The 17,047-nt window shown below is 39.9% G+C and overlaps 1 protein-coding gene across 1 annotated transcript; it reads left to right on the plus strand.

The window, feature by feature from the left end:
- Window positions 1–1,278: 1,278 nt before the first annotated feature.
- On the plus strand, window positions 1,279–16,936 carry SNRPG (small nuclear ribonucleoprotein polypeptide G). The gene is made up of 4 exons (XM_061155112.1): window positions 1,279–1,416; window positions 4,261–4,283; window positions 4,973–5,097; window positions 16,750–16,936. Exons 1-4 carry the CDS (start codon window positions 1,385–1,387, stop codon window positions 16,798–16,800), a joined length of 231 nt encoding a protein of 76 aa, XP_061011095.1. The 5' UTR covers window positions 1,279–1,384; the 3' UTR covers window positions 16,801–16,936.
- Window positions 16,937–17,047: the final 111 nt, after the last annotated feature.

Below are 17,047 nucleotides of genomic sequence, written 5' to 3' on the forward strand. Positions count from 1 at the left end.
AATTTAAATACAGTTATTTCTGAACATTAGAAATGAATCTTGTAGAACCATCCGCTACTTAAAACCACCAATGCTTTTCGATTTTGGCCTAAGTCTTCTATAATCCCAATTGTATTTGATTCATAAATGTGGATATATCTATCTCTAGTAACTAAACAAGGAACAAGTTGGAGACCACTTGTTACACCTACACTCTTGTCTTCAAAATCAGTGCCTCAAATTAGAGCTCATTTGCGTGCTGTACTTCATGTTGTATATAGAGGGGCAATGTACCTTAAATGGGGTCTTGGAGGCATTATTAAGCATTGCAGGACTGATCATAGGAAATACACTTCTAGCTCTAAACCGAGGCCTGGTCACTCTGTTCTCTTAACAGTGCAGAGGTCACTAATTGAGCTGTTTCCAGAACACTTGGCTTAGCATGACATTATCCTGTGGGAGTAAAAGCAAACCTCAGAGACACAGAAGTTCGGTCGGAGACCACCAAAGTGAAACAGATATCTCAATAAAGCATGTCACATGAGTCTTTTAGTGTGATACTATAATAATAACCAAAATGACACAGAGACACCAAATGAGCAAATGCTCTTAGAAAAAAAAAAAAAATGGCACCAAGAGATTTGTCAGACTCAGGGTTGCCACAAAACTTTCATTTAAAGAAAACAAAATGAGGTATCTGCAAAGCACAACACAATTCAGTTCAGTCGCTCAGTCGTGTCTGACTCTTTGCACGCCAGGCTGCAGCACGCCAGGCTTCCCTGTTCATCACCAACTCCCGGAGCTTGCTCAAACTCATGTCCATCAAGTAGGTGATGCCATCCAACCATCTCATCCTCTGTCCTCCCCTTCTCCTGCTGCCTTCAATCTTGCCCAGCATAAAGGTCTTTTCAAATGAGTCAGTTCTTCACATCCAGGCAAGAATACTGGAGTGGGTTGACATGCCTTTCTCCAGGGGATCTTCCCCACCCAGGGATTGAACCGGCGTCTCTTTCGTGTCCTACAGGCGGCACAGGCAAATTCTTTACCACTAGCGCCACCTGCGGGCTGCCGTCTATAGGGTCGCATAGAGTCGGACACGACTGAAGCGACTTAGCAGCAGCAGCAGCAGCGCCACCTGGAAAGCTCACAGAATAAGGGAATGAACGGGCATTTCTGAAGGCCTCTCCGTCCTAGCCAATCACTAGCTACACAACCGGAAGCTTGGGACTGACCGACAAACGCATGCTTTCCCTAAGTATCGCGAGGTAAAGCGGGAAAGCGACCGACCATCAATTGGTTAACGGGATCAGTGACGTCAGACGCAAAGCCCCGGGCCTGCCGCTGGAGCGTGAGGGACCGCTCGAATTCCGTTTGGAGGCTTCTTTGAGCTCGCAGAGTAGACATCATGAGCAAAGCCCACCCTCCCGAGTTGAAGAAGTAAGTATGCGGGGGGCCCGCGCCCAGATGGCCGCTTCCTTGTGTGCCTCGAGTTCCTTAGATCCTCCGCCATTTCCCAGGAGTGTGCCTGGCGTGCGTATTCTAGTCCTCGGACGCCGAGATCCGGGCCAGTGTCGCGCGCCTCGGGGCCTGAGACCCGCGCAAAAGTAATATTTCGGCAGGGTGGATACGGTTACCAAAGCCAACAAGGCGCCACCATCTGCTGACTTACTTCCCGTGCCCGAGCTCCCTGCTCTGTCTCCTGGACCCTCTGGTTACTTGAAGGTCTCGAATGCCACACTTTGTTGAACATCTTAAGTAGCAGCATGTTTTCGATAAGGTGGCTGGAGAGTGATTCTATAAAGGAACCAGGGAGATGGGTGTTTGATAGTATCTGAGGAATCAAAAGCCACCTTAATCTTAGACTGTGTTTGTAGCTGTTTCTTTGAGCTTTAACTTAGAAATTGCATTCCTTTTTTCTTGATTTCTTGTTCGTAGGTTAAACTTGAATGTCGTGTGATATCTACTCTGTTAACAAAGCTGTGCGAGAATATTCGTGTTCCTAATTAGAGAAGGCTAGGTTGTTAGGGGGGTGGTGCGGTTGAATCCAGTAAAATCAACTCCCAAGTAGGTTATTCCTACTATAGGTAACACCCAATTTAAAATTTTAGCGTCCTGAAACACTCTTGGCTGAACTTAGCATGTTCCATGTTTCCTGAGTAACTTCTCTGTCTTCTTTGTACTATGTAATGCCAGAATTCTGCATTTATTAGTTGGCTAGCAGCAAGGATGGAAAATTGATCCAGGGGTCAGTTTGTGAGGCAGCCACCTGGTCTGCCTTGTGTACAGTTAATTTATGCTTGCCCCATAAAGAAGTCAGACTTAAGGGAAAGTTCATATTTAATGATTTTGCATTTAAATGCACATTTATATTGAAGCCATATTTTGTGCAGAATCTCCGTGTATATTTTAGTCTGTTAATTAGGACAATTATGAAGTCATAAGCCTGACATTAAGAAAAAGAGAAATTGCAATTAGTGAGCTGGTAAAATCTTAAATGTCTTCTGAATTCATCATGAACTGGTGAAATTATTTTTTAACGAAGGACCATTCTCCACTTGTAAGACTTCCTTTTGATTAAGACATTATTTGAAAATTTCAGAGGATGAAACTGGTTTTAACACCTTTCTCTGCTTATCTAGGTTTTATGAGTTGTGAGATCCTGTCAGGTCGACCTCCAGAATGGCTTTTAGTCTTTTTCTTCCTTCACATTTCTCGCAAATACCATCTTTAACAAGTGTATACCCTTCTAGTTTAGCATGACTTAGTGGTTCTTAACTGCAGGAATGGGAGTCTGCTTCTGCCGGAATCTAGTAGGTAGAAGCCAGGGTTGCTGCCAAACATTCTACAGTGCACTGGACATCACTCAACACCAGAATTATCTGGCCCCAAGTGTCAGTATGCTGAGGTGGAGATACCCTGGCCTAACCAGATTGTTCCTAGTGCTCTTAAAAATGGATGACAGAGTAGTCTCTAGTTTTTTTCATTCCAGTTTTCTTGCGATATAATTGACATATAGCACTGTGTAGGTTTAAGGTTATATAGCATGATGATTTAACTTACACATGCCACAGTTGTCTTGCCCGCAGCTGGTTCTGTTGCAGTAACTTACTGCTGTATGCATAACAGAGTGCAGACTTCTTAACCTAGCATTCAGGGTCCTCCATCTGAAATCCAGACACCAGATTCTACACACATTAATAGTTGAATACTGTGTTCTCCAGCCAAACTGACCATTTGATTTTATCAGACTTTTTCATTGCTGTGTGACTTAAAATATTTTATTTAAACTTTCTGAGCTTCAGTTGCCCATCTATTAAATGGTGGTAATTATTAATTTATATGTATGTAATTTATGGGCTTGCCAGGTGGCCCTAGTGGTAAAGAACCTGCCTGCCAGTGCAGGAGACATAAGAGAGTTGGGTTCGATACCTGAGTTGGAAAGATCGCCTGGAGGAGAGCATGGCAACCCACTCCAGTATTCTTGCCTGGAAAATCCTATGGACAGAGGATGCTGACAGACTACAGTCCATGTAATTGCAAAAAAGTCTGTCTTCTTACAACTTTTGTCTGGCCGTTTATCTTATTTATCTTTGAATTCTCCCATGACATACATTAAAATTGAATGAAGATTCATATTTTTTAGCTTGTAACTGGAAGAGGTAAAAACTGGTTTGACTACATGTCTTCATATTCTATGCTGCTGATACGGAATTTTCTCGTTTAATTCAAATTATTTAACTTCAAAATATGTATTTTGCCAAAGTGAACTTACGTGTTGAAGAATATCCTGAACAATTAAGATTGATGTTTAACACTAAATAAACAACACTACTTATTGTCTCAAATATAGAATAAAATACCTGTTGGATTGGGTATGGTTCGATTACCTTCTGGTTTCTTCACAACTTTGTTTGGTTTTGGAAATAACCAAAAATATAACCAAATCTTTGTTTCTCTGTTAAGCCTGTAAATCCTGTTGTTGAAAATTAGGTCAGTATTGAACAACAAGAATGTTATTGTAGTTTGCATTAATATAGAGACTCAATTTCATGTACATTAATATGTTCTAAACTCATTCTGTTTTTATTATCTTCCCCGTCACAAGTTACATTGCTCAGTTAGTATAAGTACTAACTGAGGTAGCCCATCATTCTCATCCTGTATAGCAGTGCAAAGCTTTTAATTTTTTAAATTTCATTATTCCTGTTATGTAAATTTAGCAGATTATATTGACAGTATCTAAAATTAGTTATATAATCTTTACCCCTTTTGCTTTTTCAGATTTATGGACAAGAAGTTATCATGTAAGTCTTTTTGGTTTTTTATTTTCAGGGTGCTTTTTAAATATTAGTTTTTATATCTGCTTTGGTAGTATAATATATTTTATTGTTATATTAATAATGTTTGGAGAAACTTTATAAAAATTCAAAGCACAAAGATCTCTAATTCACATCCATTAAGCAAGCAGGTTTATCAAAACTCTTAACTAGACAGCTTTATTTACTTAATTTCTGATATTTAGTAAGTTTCACAGTATTTCAGACTTTTATTTCATATAAGCCTTCTCTCACTTTGATGAAAATTAACAGAATTTTCTATTTTATATTTGAAAACTTAACCTTTTCTCCTTTAAACAAAGAACAGATAGGAGTAAAAATCTGACCGGCACAGAACTCGAAGTATGTAGGGGTTAAGACCAGCTTTAGAAACAAGCAACCTTCAGTTTGAATTCCAGTTTTACCCTACAGTAATTGTGTAATCTTGAATCAGTTACTTAAAAATACTATAATTCAGTTGCTTCATAAAAAGTCAGGATGATTCTACTTTATAGGATTCCTGTAAGTTTAAATGTGTAGGTAAATGTAAAATGTTTAGCCCAGTGCTTGGCATATAGTAAAGATATATCAGGGTTTTCTCTCACTTTATTTTTAATGAGTAGTTTAGTTGATAGTTAATGGTCAGCTTTATTAAATTCCTTTTTCCTTTTACATAGTGAAATTAAATGGTGGCAGACATGTCCAAGGAATATTGCGGGGATTTGATCCCTTTATGAATCTTGTGATAGATGAATGTGTGGAGATGGCAACTAGTGGGCAACAGAACAATATTGGAATGGTGGTAAGTACAAATACAAGATCTTTCTTAGAGATTTCATTTTTCTTTTGGATTAAACATTAGCATCCTTTCTATCCAGCTCTTGGATTAAACTGAAGTTAGGTAAATTACAGGCAAGATTAGACACTCCAACCCCCTTTTAGTTTAACTTATGGAGGTTATTCAGCTGTGGTAATAACCCCAGTTACCTGTAGGTTAGATCTGAATCTTACACAGAACCCACTGAGGTCCTTGGACTTGAGATAGCTGTTGGAATTATTTTTGTGCTTTATTCTATAATGAGGCCCATACTTGTTCCTTCGTTAGAGCCATAGTGAAGTCACTCAGTCATGCCCAACTCTTTGCGACCCCACAGACTGTAGCCTGCCAGGCTTCTCCATCCATGGGATTTTCCAGGCAAGATTACTGGAGCAGGTTGCCATTTCCTTCTCCAGGGAATCTTCCTGACCCAGGGATTGAACCTCCAGGTCTCCTGCATTGCAGGCAGATGCTTTATCATCTGAGCCACCAGAGAAGCCCCTTCATTAGAGCAGTGGTATAGAGGGTTTTCAAGTTCCCCAGGTTATTCTAATGTAAGCCAAAGATTAACTGTTGATCTAGAGCTTTTACAATCAATTAGTCAATGAAGAGTTTTTGTTTTAAGCAAGCAAATAAAAATTATTCTGAGTCCACCTCAAAGCAGTTGAAACTAAGGGTGCTGTTTGTGTTTGTGTGTGCTGTTACAAGATCTTACATAATTTTAATCTGTGCTGAGGATTACTACTTATCAAACTTCAATGTGCTATGCATTCCCAGAAGGTTAATTACCCTTTCCAAGGCTTGTGTTATTGCTTGTTTCAAGTATATTTCCATTATTGCATTTTGAAAAGCAAATCAGTCAGGGTTGGAAAAACAACTTGGGAGTCCCTAGATATGAGTCTCCCTGGCCTCTTGCACACATTTCTTGTAGATGGACCTTCTTTTCAGGTACAGTCCCCTTTAGATTCTGTTGAAAATGAATACAAGTCTGGCAAATCATTAGCATTTTCTTAGAAAAGAGAGTTTTAAAAATACCCCAAGATTTCCCTCTAGCCCTTCCTTTTACAGATTAGGAAATCTTCATTCTGATAGAGGGTAGATTAGGGTTTTGGTTCATATATCAACAGATTAGCAAGAAAAAAGAATTAAAAAGGGAATTGACATTTAAAGTTCTAATTTGAAAAAAAAAATAAACTTCTAATTTGAGGAAATAACTTTTAAGAATGTGTGGCACTTTTCAGAATTTTTATTAGTGAAGGTATTGATGTTTTTTGTAATTTTCCCCCTTATTTTGATGGGGTTAATTTTCCTTACATGGAAATTGGTTAAAAGCAGTGCCATCACAAGTCATTCAAATAGTGAGCTCCAACTTATTGTGATAGGCAGTCTGTTCTTCCATCTCTGATGCATGTTCTATGACTAAAACTTAAAGTCTGTTAGTAGGTGCTAATTCTTATGGCTGAGTTAACACTTTGAAAATGAAATAATGATAATATATCAGTTTTCTTTAATTAAAAAACAGCCTAAAGAAAATGCAAGAATGGTTTTTCTAAAGGAAAGAAGGGAAACTCATTACTATTTTGTCACAAGCTGTTTGGCTAAAGAGACAGTTTCGTTGGCTTCTTGTTCCCTTGTCCAATCAGTGACCCATTGAGACCATTGAAACTACTTATTACAAGACTTCCCTGGCAATCCACTGGCTCAGACTCTGCTCCCAATGCGTGGGGCCCAGGCTCAATCCCTGGTCAGGGAACTAGATTCCCAAAAGTCACAACTAAGACCTGGTGCAACCAAATAAATAAAAATAAGTTTGTGGTTTTTTTTTTCTTTTTTTTAAAGAAATTACTTAATACAGGATCTGTCATGTGGATAATTACCTAGTGATGTCTCAATTAGCCTCTTCTGAAATATGACCAGAGTAGTCAGTAGCCTCACCTCTGTCTTATTTCCATAAGATTCCACTCTACTCCAAGGTTCCCCTAAGAATGTAGTAAAAATTGTGTAGTTTTTCTTTTTTTTTTTCATTTATTGTTATTAGTTGGAGGCTAATTACTTTACAGTATTATAGTGGTTTTTGTCATACATTGACATGAATCAGCCATGGATTTACATGTATCCCCCATCCCGATCCCCCCTCTCACCTCCCTCTCCACCCGATTCCTCTGGGTCTTCCTAGTGCACCAGGCCTGAGCACTTGTCTCATGCATTCAGCCTGGGCTGGTGATCTGTTTCACCCTAGATAATATACATGTTTCGATGCTGTTCTCTCGAAACATCCCACCCTCGCCTTCTCCCACAGAGTCCAAAATTCTGTTCTGTACATCTGTGTCTCTTTTTCTGTTTTGCATATAGGCTTATCGTTACCATCTTTCTAAATTCCATATATATGCATTAGTATACTGTATTGGTCTTTATCTTTCTGGCTTACTTCATTCTGTATAATGGGCTGCAGTTTCATCCATCTCATTAGAACTGATTCAAATGAATTATTTTTAATGGCTGAAAAATATTCCATGGTGTATATGTACCACAGCTTCCTTATCCATTCATCTGCTGATGGGCATCTAGGTTGCTTCCATGTCCTGGCTATTATAAAGAGTGCTGTGATGAACATTGGGGTGCACATGTCTCTTTCAGATCTGGTTTCCTCAGTGTGTATGCCCAAAGTGGTATTGCTGGGTCATACGGCAGTTCTAATTCCAGTTTTTAAAGAAATCTCCACACTGTTCTCCATAGCAACTGTACTAGTTTGCATTCCCGCCAACAGTGTAAGAGGGTTCCCTTTTCTCCACACCCTCTCCAGCATTTATTGCTTGTAGACTTTTGGGTAGCAGCCATCCTGACTGGTGCGTAATGGTACCTCACCGTGGTTTTGATTTGCATTTCTCTGATAATGAGTGATGTTGAGCATCTTTTCATGTGTTTGTTTGCCATCTGTATGTCGTCTTTGGAGAAATGTCTGTTTAGTTCTTTGGCCCATTTTTTGATTGGGTCATTTATTTTTCTGGAATTGAGCTGCAGGAGTTGCTTGTATATTTTTGAGATTAATCCTTTGTCTGTTTCTTCGTTTGCTATTATTTTCTCCCAATCTGAGTCTTTTCACCTTGCTTATAGTTTCCTTTGTTGTGCAAAAGCTTTTAAGTTTAATTAGGTCCCATTTGTTTATTTTTGCTTTTATTTCCAATATTCTGGGAGGTGGGTCATAGAGGATCCTGCTGTGATTTATGTCGGAGAGTGTTTTGCCTATGTTCTCCTCTAGGAGTTTTATAGTTTCTGGTCTTACATTTAGATCTTTAATCCATTTTGAGTTTATTTTTGTGTATGGTGTTAGAAAGTGTTCTAATTTCATTCTTTTGCAAGTGGTGGACCAGTTTTCCCAGCACCACTTGTTAAAGAGGTTGTCTTTTTTCCATTGTATATCCTTGCCTCCTTTGTCGAAGATAAGGTGTCCATAGGTTCGTGAATTTATCTCTGGGCTTTCTATTCTGTTCCATTGATCTATATTTCTGTCTTTGTGCCAGTACCATACTGTCTTGATGACTGTGGCTTTGTAGTAGAGTCTGAAGTCAGGCAGGTTGATTCCTCCAGTTCCATTCTTCTTTCTCAAGATTACTTTGGGTATTCGAGGTTTTTTGTATTTCCATACAAATTGTGAAATTATTTGTTCTTGTTCTGTGAAAAATACCGTTGATAGCTTGATAGGGATTGCATTGAATCTATAGATTGCTTTGGGTAGAATAGCCATTTTGACAATATTGATTCTTCCAATCCATGAACACGGTATGTTTCTCCATCTGTTTGTGTCCTCTTTGATTTCTTTCATCAGTGTTTTATAGTTTTCTATGTATAGGTCTTTTGTTTCTTTAGGTAGATACACTCCTAAGTATTTTATTCTTTTTGTTGCAATGGTGAATAGTATTGTTTCCTTAATTTCTGTTTTCTCATTGTTAGTGTATAGGAATGCAAGGGATTTCTGTGTGTTAATTTTATATCCTGCAACTTTACTATATTCGTTGATTAGCTCTAGTAATTTTCTGGTAGAGTCTTTAGGGTTTTCTATGTAGAGGATCATGTCATCTGCAAACAGCGAGAGTTTCACTTCTTCTTTTCCTATCTGGATTCCTTTTACTTCTTTTTCTGCTCTGATTGCTGTGGCCAAAACTTCCAAAACTATGTTGAATAGTAGTGGTGAGAGTGGGCACCCTTGTCTTGTTCCTGATTTCAGGGGAAATGCTTTCAATTTTTCACCATTGAGGGTAATGCTTCTTGTGGGTTTGTCATATATAGCTTTTATTATGTTGAGGTATGTTTCTTCTATTCCTGCTTTCTGGAGAGTTTTAATCATAAATGAGTGTTGAATTTTGTCAAAGGCTTTTTCTGCATCTATTGAGATAATCATATGGTTTTTATCTTTCAGTTTGTTAATGTGGTGTATTACATTGATTTGCAGATATTAAAGAATCCTTGCATTCCTGGGATAAAGCCCACTTGGTCATGATGTATGATTTTTTTAATATGTTGTTGGATTCTGTTTGCTAGAATTTTGTTAAGGATTTTTGCATCTATGTTCATCAGTGATAATTGGCCTGTAGTTTTCTTTTTTTGTGGCATCTTTGTCTGGTTTTGGAATTAGGGTGATGGTGGCCTCATAGAATGAGTTTGGAAGTTTACCTTCTTCTGCAATTTTCTGGAAGAATTTGAGTATGATAGGTGTTAGCTCTTCTCTAAATTTTTGGTAGAATTCGGCTGTGAAGCCGTCTGGTCCTGGGCTTTTATTTCCTGGAAGATTTCTGATTACAGTTTCGATTTCCTTGCTTGTGATGGGTCTGTTAAGATCTTCTATTTCTTCCTGGTTCAGTTTTGGAAAGTTATACTTTTCTAAGAATTTGTCCATTTCTTCCAAGTTGTCCATTTTATTGGCATAGAGCTGCTGGTAGTTGTCTCTTATGATCCTTTGTATTTCAGTGTTGTCTGTCATGATCTCTCCATTTTCATTTCTAATTTTGTTAATTTGGTTCTTCTCCCTTTGTTTCTTAATGAGTCTTGCTAACGGTTTGTCAATTTTGTTTATTTTTTCAAAAAACCAGCTTTTAGCTTTTTTGATTTTTGCTATGGTCTCTTTAGTTTCTTTTTCATTTATTTCTGCCCTAATTTTTAAGATTTCTTTCCTTCTACTAACCCTGGGGTTCTTCATTTCTTCCTTCTCTAGTTGCTTTAGGTGTAGAGTTAGGTTATTTATTTGACTTTTTTCTTGTTTCTTGAGGTAAGCCTGTAATGCTATGAACCTTCCCCTTAGCACTGCTTTTACAGTGTCCCATAGGTTTTGGGTTGTTGTGTTTTCATTTTCATACATTTCTATGCATATTTTGATTTCTTTTTTGATTTTCTTCTATGATTTGTTGGTTATTCAGAAGCGTGTTATTTAGCCTCCATATTTTTTAATTTTTATTAATTTTTTTTTCTGTAATTGAGATCTAATCTTACTGCACTGTGGTCGGAAAAGATGACTGGAATGATTTCAATATTTTTTAATTTACCAAGGCTAGATTTATGGCCAAGGATGTGATCTATTCTGGAGAAGGTTCCGTGTGCACTTGAGAAAAAGGTGAAGTTGATTGTTTTGGGGTGAAATGTCCTATAGATATCAATTAGGTCTAGCTGGTCCATTGTGTCATTTAAAGTTTGTGTTTCCTTGTTAATTTTCTGTTTAGTTGATCTATCCATAGTTGTGAGTGGGGTATTAAAGTCTCCCACTATTATTGTGTTACTATTAATTTCCTCTTTCATACTTGTTAGCGTTTGCCTTACATAATGTGGTGCTCCTATGTTGGGTGCATATATATTTATAATTGTTATATCTTCTTCTTGGATTGATCCTTTCATCATTAAGTAGTGTCCTTCTTTGTCTCTTTTCACAGCCTTTATTTGAAAGTCTATTTTATCTGATATGAGTATTGCGACTCCTGCTTTCTCTTGGTCTCCGTTTTCATGAAATTTTTTTTCCAGCCCTTCACTTTTAGTCTCTATGTGTCTCTTGTTTTGAGGTGGGTCTCTTGTAGACAGCATATATAGGGGTCTTGCTTTTGTATCCATTCAGCCAGTCTTTGTCTTTTGGTTGGGGCATTCAACCCATTTACATTTCAGGTAATTATTGATGGGTATGGTCCATTGCCATTTACTTTGTTGTTAAGGGTTCACGTTTATACAGCCTTTCTGTGTTTCCTGTCTAGAGAAGATCCTTTAGCATTTGTTGAAGAGCTGGTTTGGTGGTGCTGAATTCTCTCAGCTTTTGCTTGTCTGTAAAGCTTTTGAATTCTCCTTCATATCTGAATGAGATCCTTGCTGGGTACAGTAATCTAGGCTGTAGGTTATTCTCTTTCATTACTTGAAATACGTCCTGCCATTCCCTTCTGGCCTGAAGGGTTTCTGTTGATAGATCAGCTGTTATCCTTATGGGAATCCCTTTGGGTGTTATCTGTTGTTTCTCCCTTGCTGCTTTTAATATTTGTTCTTTGTGTTTGATCTTTGTTAATTTGATTAGTATGTGTCTTGGGGTGTTTCACCTTGGGTTTATCCTGTTTGGGACTCTCTGGGTTTCTTGGACTTGGGTGGCTATTTCCTTCCCCATTTTAGGGAAGTTTTCAGCTATTCTCCTTGAGTATCTTCTCATGGCCTTTCTTTTTGTCTTCTTCTTCTGGGACTCCTATGATTTGAATGTTGGGGCATTTCACATTGTCCCAGAGGTCCCTGAGGTTGTCCTCATTTCTTTTGATTCTTTTTTCTTTTTTCCTCTCTGCTTCATTTACTTCCACCATTTTATCTTCTACCTCACTTATCCTATCTTCTGTCTCCGTTATTCTACTGTTGGTTCCCTCCAGAGTGTTTTTGATCTCATTTATTGCATTATTCATTTTTAATTGACTCTTTTTTATTTCTTCTAGGTCCTTATTAAACATTTCTTGCATCTTCTCAATCTTTGTCTCCAGGCTATTTATCTGTAACTCCATTTTGTTTTCAAGATTTTGGATCATTTTTATTATCATTATTCTAAATTCTTTTTCAGGTAGATTCCCTATCTCCTCCTCTTTTGTTTGACTTGGTGGGCATTTTTCATGTTCCTTTACCTGTTGGGTATTTCTCTGCCTTTTCATCCTGTTTAGATTGCTGTGTCTGGAGTGGGCTTTCTGTATTCTGGTGGTCTGTGGTTCCTTTTTAATGTGGAGGTTTCGCCCAGTGGGTGGGGTTGGACGATTGGCTTGTCAAGGTTTCCTGGTTAGCGAAGCTTGCATCTGTGTTCTGGTGCGTGGAACTGGATTTCTTCTCTCTGGAGTGCAATGGAGTGTCCAGTAATGAGTTTTGAGATGGGTCTATGTGTTAGGTGTGACTTTGGGCAGCCTGTATGTCGACACTGAGGGCTATGTTCCTGCGTTGCTGGAGAATTTGCGTGGTATGTCTTGCTCTGGAACTTAATGGCTCTTGGGTGGTGGTTGGTTTCAGTGTAGGTATGGAGGCTTTTGGATGGTCTCTTATTACTTAATGTTCCGTGTAGTCAGGAGTTTTCTGGTGTTCTCAGGTTTTGAGCTTAAGTCTCCTGCCTCTGGATTTCAGTTTTATTCTTCCAGTAGTCTCAAGACTTCTCCAACTATACAGCACTGATAATAAAACTTCTAGGTTAATGGTGAAAAGAGTCTCCACCGTGAGGGACACCCAGAGAGGTTCACAGAGTTACATGAAGAAGAGGAGAGGGAGGAGGGAGATAGAGATGAGCAGGAGGAGAAAAGGGGGGACTCAAGAGGAGAGAGACAGATCTATGCAGTTCTCTGTTCCCAAAGTGTTCTCCATAGCCCAGACACCCACAGAGATTCACAGAATTGGATTGGGAAGAGAAGGGGAAGGGAGGAAATAGAGGTGTTCTGAGGTAGAAAACGGAGTCAAAAGTGGGAGAGAGTAATCAAATCAACACACTCCTGAGTAAAAATGGGTACTGAATATTGGATTCTTAAATGTCCAAAACTTATATCACATACTGAAAAACAAAGATTAAAAATCTAGAGTAGAGGTTAGACTTAAAAATACAATATTAAAAACAAAACCACAAAAAGTTTTTAAAATATATATGAAGTTCAGTTTAAAAATATGGCTTCTCCTTTTTTATTTTTTGCAAGGTTATAGTGAAATGAAAATGAAAATTAAGGAGTAATAGAGGAGGAATAGAGGATTTTAAAAGAAAATAAGAGAAAAAAGATAAAACAGGAAAAAAATTTTTTTTCCTAATTAAAAAAAAATAGTAAAAATATATGAAAATGAAAGTTAAGGAGTAGTGGGGGAGTAATAGGGAATTTTAATAGAAAATAAATGAGAATAAAAGAAAAAAAATTTTTTTAATTTAAAAAAAAAAAGTAAAAATATATCTAGGAATTTCTCTGGAGCTGTTGCGGTCAGTGTGGGTTCGGTTCAGTTTCAGATAGCTCCTTGTTCCAGCTTACACTTCTCAATATCTGTAGGTCCCTTCTGGTGTAGTCGGTGTTACCTACAGGGATTTTAATCTGTTGCACTGGTCCCTTCTGAAGCAGTTCCCTTTGTTTATTTAAATGGCTTCTGTTTGCCCGTCTCTTCAGTGTCTAATTTCCGCCCTGACACAGGCGGGCGGAGGTGGTCTCTTGTTCAGGTTCGCTAGTTCAGTCGTGCTGCGGGGAGGGAGGGGCGCTGCAGACAGCGCTGTGTGTGGGGAGCACTCACAGTGTTCGGCCACACTGGGTTACCCCCGCTCACGGGTGTGTGCTCTCCGTGTCTACACTGCTCAGGCTCCCGGCTGCTCTATATGGAGCGGGCCCTGCGTTGCGTGCGGTTCCAGTTTTCCGGTACTCCACGAAAGCGCAGATTCGGTTGGGCCTGCATTTTGTGCCTTCCCCCGGCCAGAGCAGCTCCAGCAGCCAGGAGCTTGACGGGCGCACTCTCCCCGGTGCGGTGTGCCTTCTCCCCTCCACGGTCCTAGCCTCAGTTTCCGCGGGCGCGCGAACCAGTCAGATGCGTGCGCCTTGTGTCTATTCTTGGGAGCTGGCCTCTAGCCGCGACCCTCCCAGAGGATGTCAACCATCCAGAATCTCAAGAAGTCTTTGGTTAGAAACTGGAGGCCTGTTTGCAGTTGGTAGGGGTACTGTCTTTGGGGCTGAGTTTGCCCCTTTCCCCTCACCCCTGCCTCCTGCCTCCGGGGATGGGCCGGTCCGCAGCTGGCTAGCTCTTCTCTGGAATTGCTCAGTCCCTTTGTTCTGAAAACGGCCGGCAGTGTGTTCTGGCCAGTTAATTCTCTCTCTCTGTCTCTTGCTATCCTACAGTTTAAGTTGCTCTCACGTTAGCTCCCTCCGATTGCCCTCAGGGCATTCGGGCCTGGTCCTTAACCTAAGCAATGCTGCCTGCTCCTCTCCATTCTGCCCCCACTTGCTGGTTGCAGATGCAGGCGTCTGGGAAACTTTTCTGCTGGGAGTTGCTTTTAGGCATGTAATTTGTGAGTTTTATTTATTTTTCCTCCCAGTTAGGTTGCCCTCCGAGATTCGAAAACTTCCCCCAGACCCGCCCATGAGAGGGTTTCCTGGTGTCTGGAAACTTCCTCTATTACGACTCCCTTCCTGGGACAGGTCTCCGTCCCTAACTCTTTTGTCTCACTTTTTAATTTTGTCCTACCTCCTTTTGAAGACGATGGGCTGCTTTTCTGGGTGCCTGATGTCTTCTGCTAGCGGTCAGTTGTTTTGTGAAGTTTGCTCAGCGTTCAAATGTTCTTTCGATGAATTTGTAGGGGAGAAAGTGGTCTCCCCGTCCTATTCCTCCGCCATCTTGGCTCCTCCTCAATTGTGTAGTTTTTGATGCTGTGTGTTTCAGGAGTTCTTACTGGCTTTGTGCTTCTGTAGCTCCAATTCAGGTTTGTATTCTTTATTAGACAGTTATGCCCCTTCATGAAAAGGCCTGGGCAACACTTTGCCAAAACTTAGTATTAAAGCCCAATCCAAGCAGTATGGGATTCTGGACCTGATGGTTCCAGTTTGATCTGGAATATGGGGCGTCCAACACAATGGGAAAAGAGGAAGAGCCCTGTGAAGCAGAGGCGTTCAGGACAAGCCTTAGTTCCTGTGTCTTATGTGAGAAGGCAAAGTGTGTGATACCATTTTAGAAAACGTTGAGGAAGGTGGCAGTTTTATTTTTTTTAATGATGCCAAAAAGAAAAAACCCACAGATCTGAAAATCTTAGTTATCTAAAATAACTTCTCTTCAGCACCCTCCACTTCTGAGGAAAGTGTCACAAATGGACAGGTTTAGGAAGGAACTAGGAAGAAGGCTACTTGGTTTTTAAGTTTCGATTGGTGAGAAGTCATGTTCATCTTCTATTGCAAATAAGCCAACAGTTTAAAACTTGAACACTAGGAATCGTGTTGTTCAGGTGTCTTCATCTTTTTCTAATTTGTGAGCAGAGTGTGAGTCTGTCGCTTCTTTCAGTCTCCATTGTCGTTTTCAGCACAGCTCTTTAGTTCTTTGCCACTTTCTCACCATAGTCATTGCTGTTTGTCTCTGCCAGGCTCCCCAACACTTTCCCACCTGTCATGGTCCTTCCCAGTCTGTCACCTGTGGTAATCAGATGCAGGTCATCTGTTTACTTGAGCCTTTGTGAGTCTGCCACTGCTTTAGGCTCTGAGTAGGTGCACCAAGCAAGTCCTTGCCCTCATAGAAATGACACTTGAGTGAGGAAGACAGTACATAATAGTGTATGTAATAAATAAAGCAAGTAGAATGAGAGGAGCAAGGAACAAGTTGTAGCTGTTTTTATGCCAGCTGCCTCCCAGCATAGCTCCACTTTGACTCTTACTACTCAGTGAAAGTCACTCAGTCGTGTCTGACTCTTTGCGACCCCATGAACTATACAGTCCATGGAATTCTCCAGGCCAGAATACTGGAGCAGGTAGACATTCTCTTCTCCAGGGGATCTTCCCAACCCAGGGGTTGAACCCACGTCTCCCACATTGTAGGCGGATTCTTTACCAGCTGAGCCACCAAGGAAGCCCATGAATACTGGAGTGGGTAGCCTATCCCTTCTCCTGCAGATCTTCCTGACCCAGGAATGGAACCAGGGTCTTCTGCATTGCAGGTGGATTCTTTACCAACTGAGCTACTAGCAAAGCCCCAAATCTCACTCAGGATGCCTCCATTTCTAATAAATGGTTCCGCTTCCCTTCATCCCACTCCTGTCCTTTCACCTGTCTGGCTCTATTGAACTGATTTCTGGTTGCATTACCTACAATCCACTAGGGGCTCCTTATTTTCACAGTCCCCTTCCAGTTTGACTTTTCTATCCCATTTTACCAGCCATTTCACCTATGCTTCATGAGTAAGATCCCCAGGAGTAGGAAATGGCAACTCGCTCCAGTCTTCTTGCCTGGAAAATCCATGGACAGAGGAACCTCTAATGGGTTATAATCCATAGGGTCTCAGAGAGTCGGTCACAACGGAGCATCTGAGCACTCACACACATTAACTAACACATTTAATACCTGAAAAAACCATTAATGAGTTGATGAAAATTCTTTAAATCAACATTGATAGATCTATTGAACAAATTGTATTCTTTTCAAATTCATTTTCTCTTCTTAGGTAATACGAGGAAATAGTATCATCATGTTAGAAGCCTTGGAACGAGTATGAACAAGGGCTGTGTTCACCAGGGAAATCAACTGCTTCCGTGTGTCCCCTTCTCCACATTTTACTACCAGAAAAATTGGGTTGTGTACATTTTCTTACTGAACTTTTTTGTTAAATAAACTTTTGTAATAGCCAAGAATGCTTTCTTAGCTGTTCTCAACTTATAATATTTGCTCTTATTCTGATTTTTTTGTCATGATCTGTTATTGGTTGAGAATGATTAGTTCAGAGGTTTTTAATGCATTAAATA

Source organism: Dama dama, chromosome 11 (assembly GCF_033118175.1).
Source record: "Dama dama isolate Ldn47 chromosome 11, ASM3311817v1, whole genome shotgun sequence".
In the NCBI taxonomy this organism is placed as follows: domain Eukaryota; kingdom Metazoa; phylum Chordata; class Mammalia; order Artiodactyla; family Cervidae; genus Dama; species Dama dama.

Excerpts from the sequence above, each read along its gene's own strand:
- SNRPG (XM_061155112.1), top strand. The coding sequence starts at position 1,385 with ATGAGCAAAGCCCACCCTCCCGAGTTGAAGAA. Across the intron at positions 4,284-4,972 it reads TATGGACAAGAAGTTATCAT|TGAAATTAAATGGTGGCAGA; the intron begins GTAAGTCTTTTT and ends CCTTTTACATAG. Across the intron at positions 5,098-16,749 it reads AGAACAATATTGGAATGGTG|GTAATACGAGGAAATAGTAT; the intron begins GTAAGTACAAAT and ends TTCTCTTCTTAG.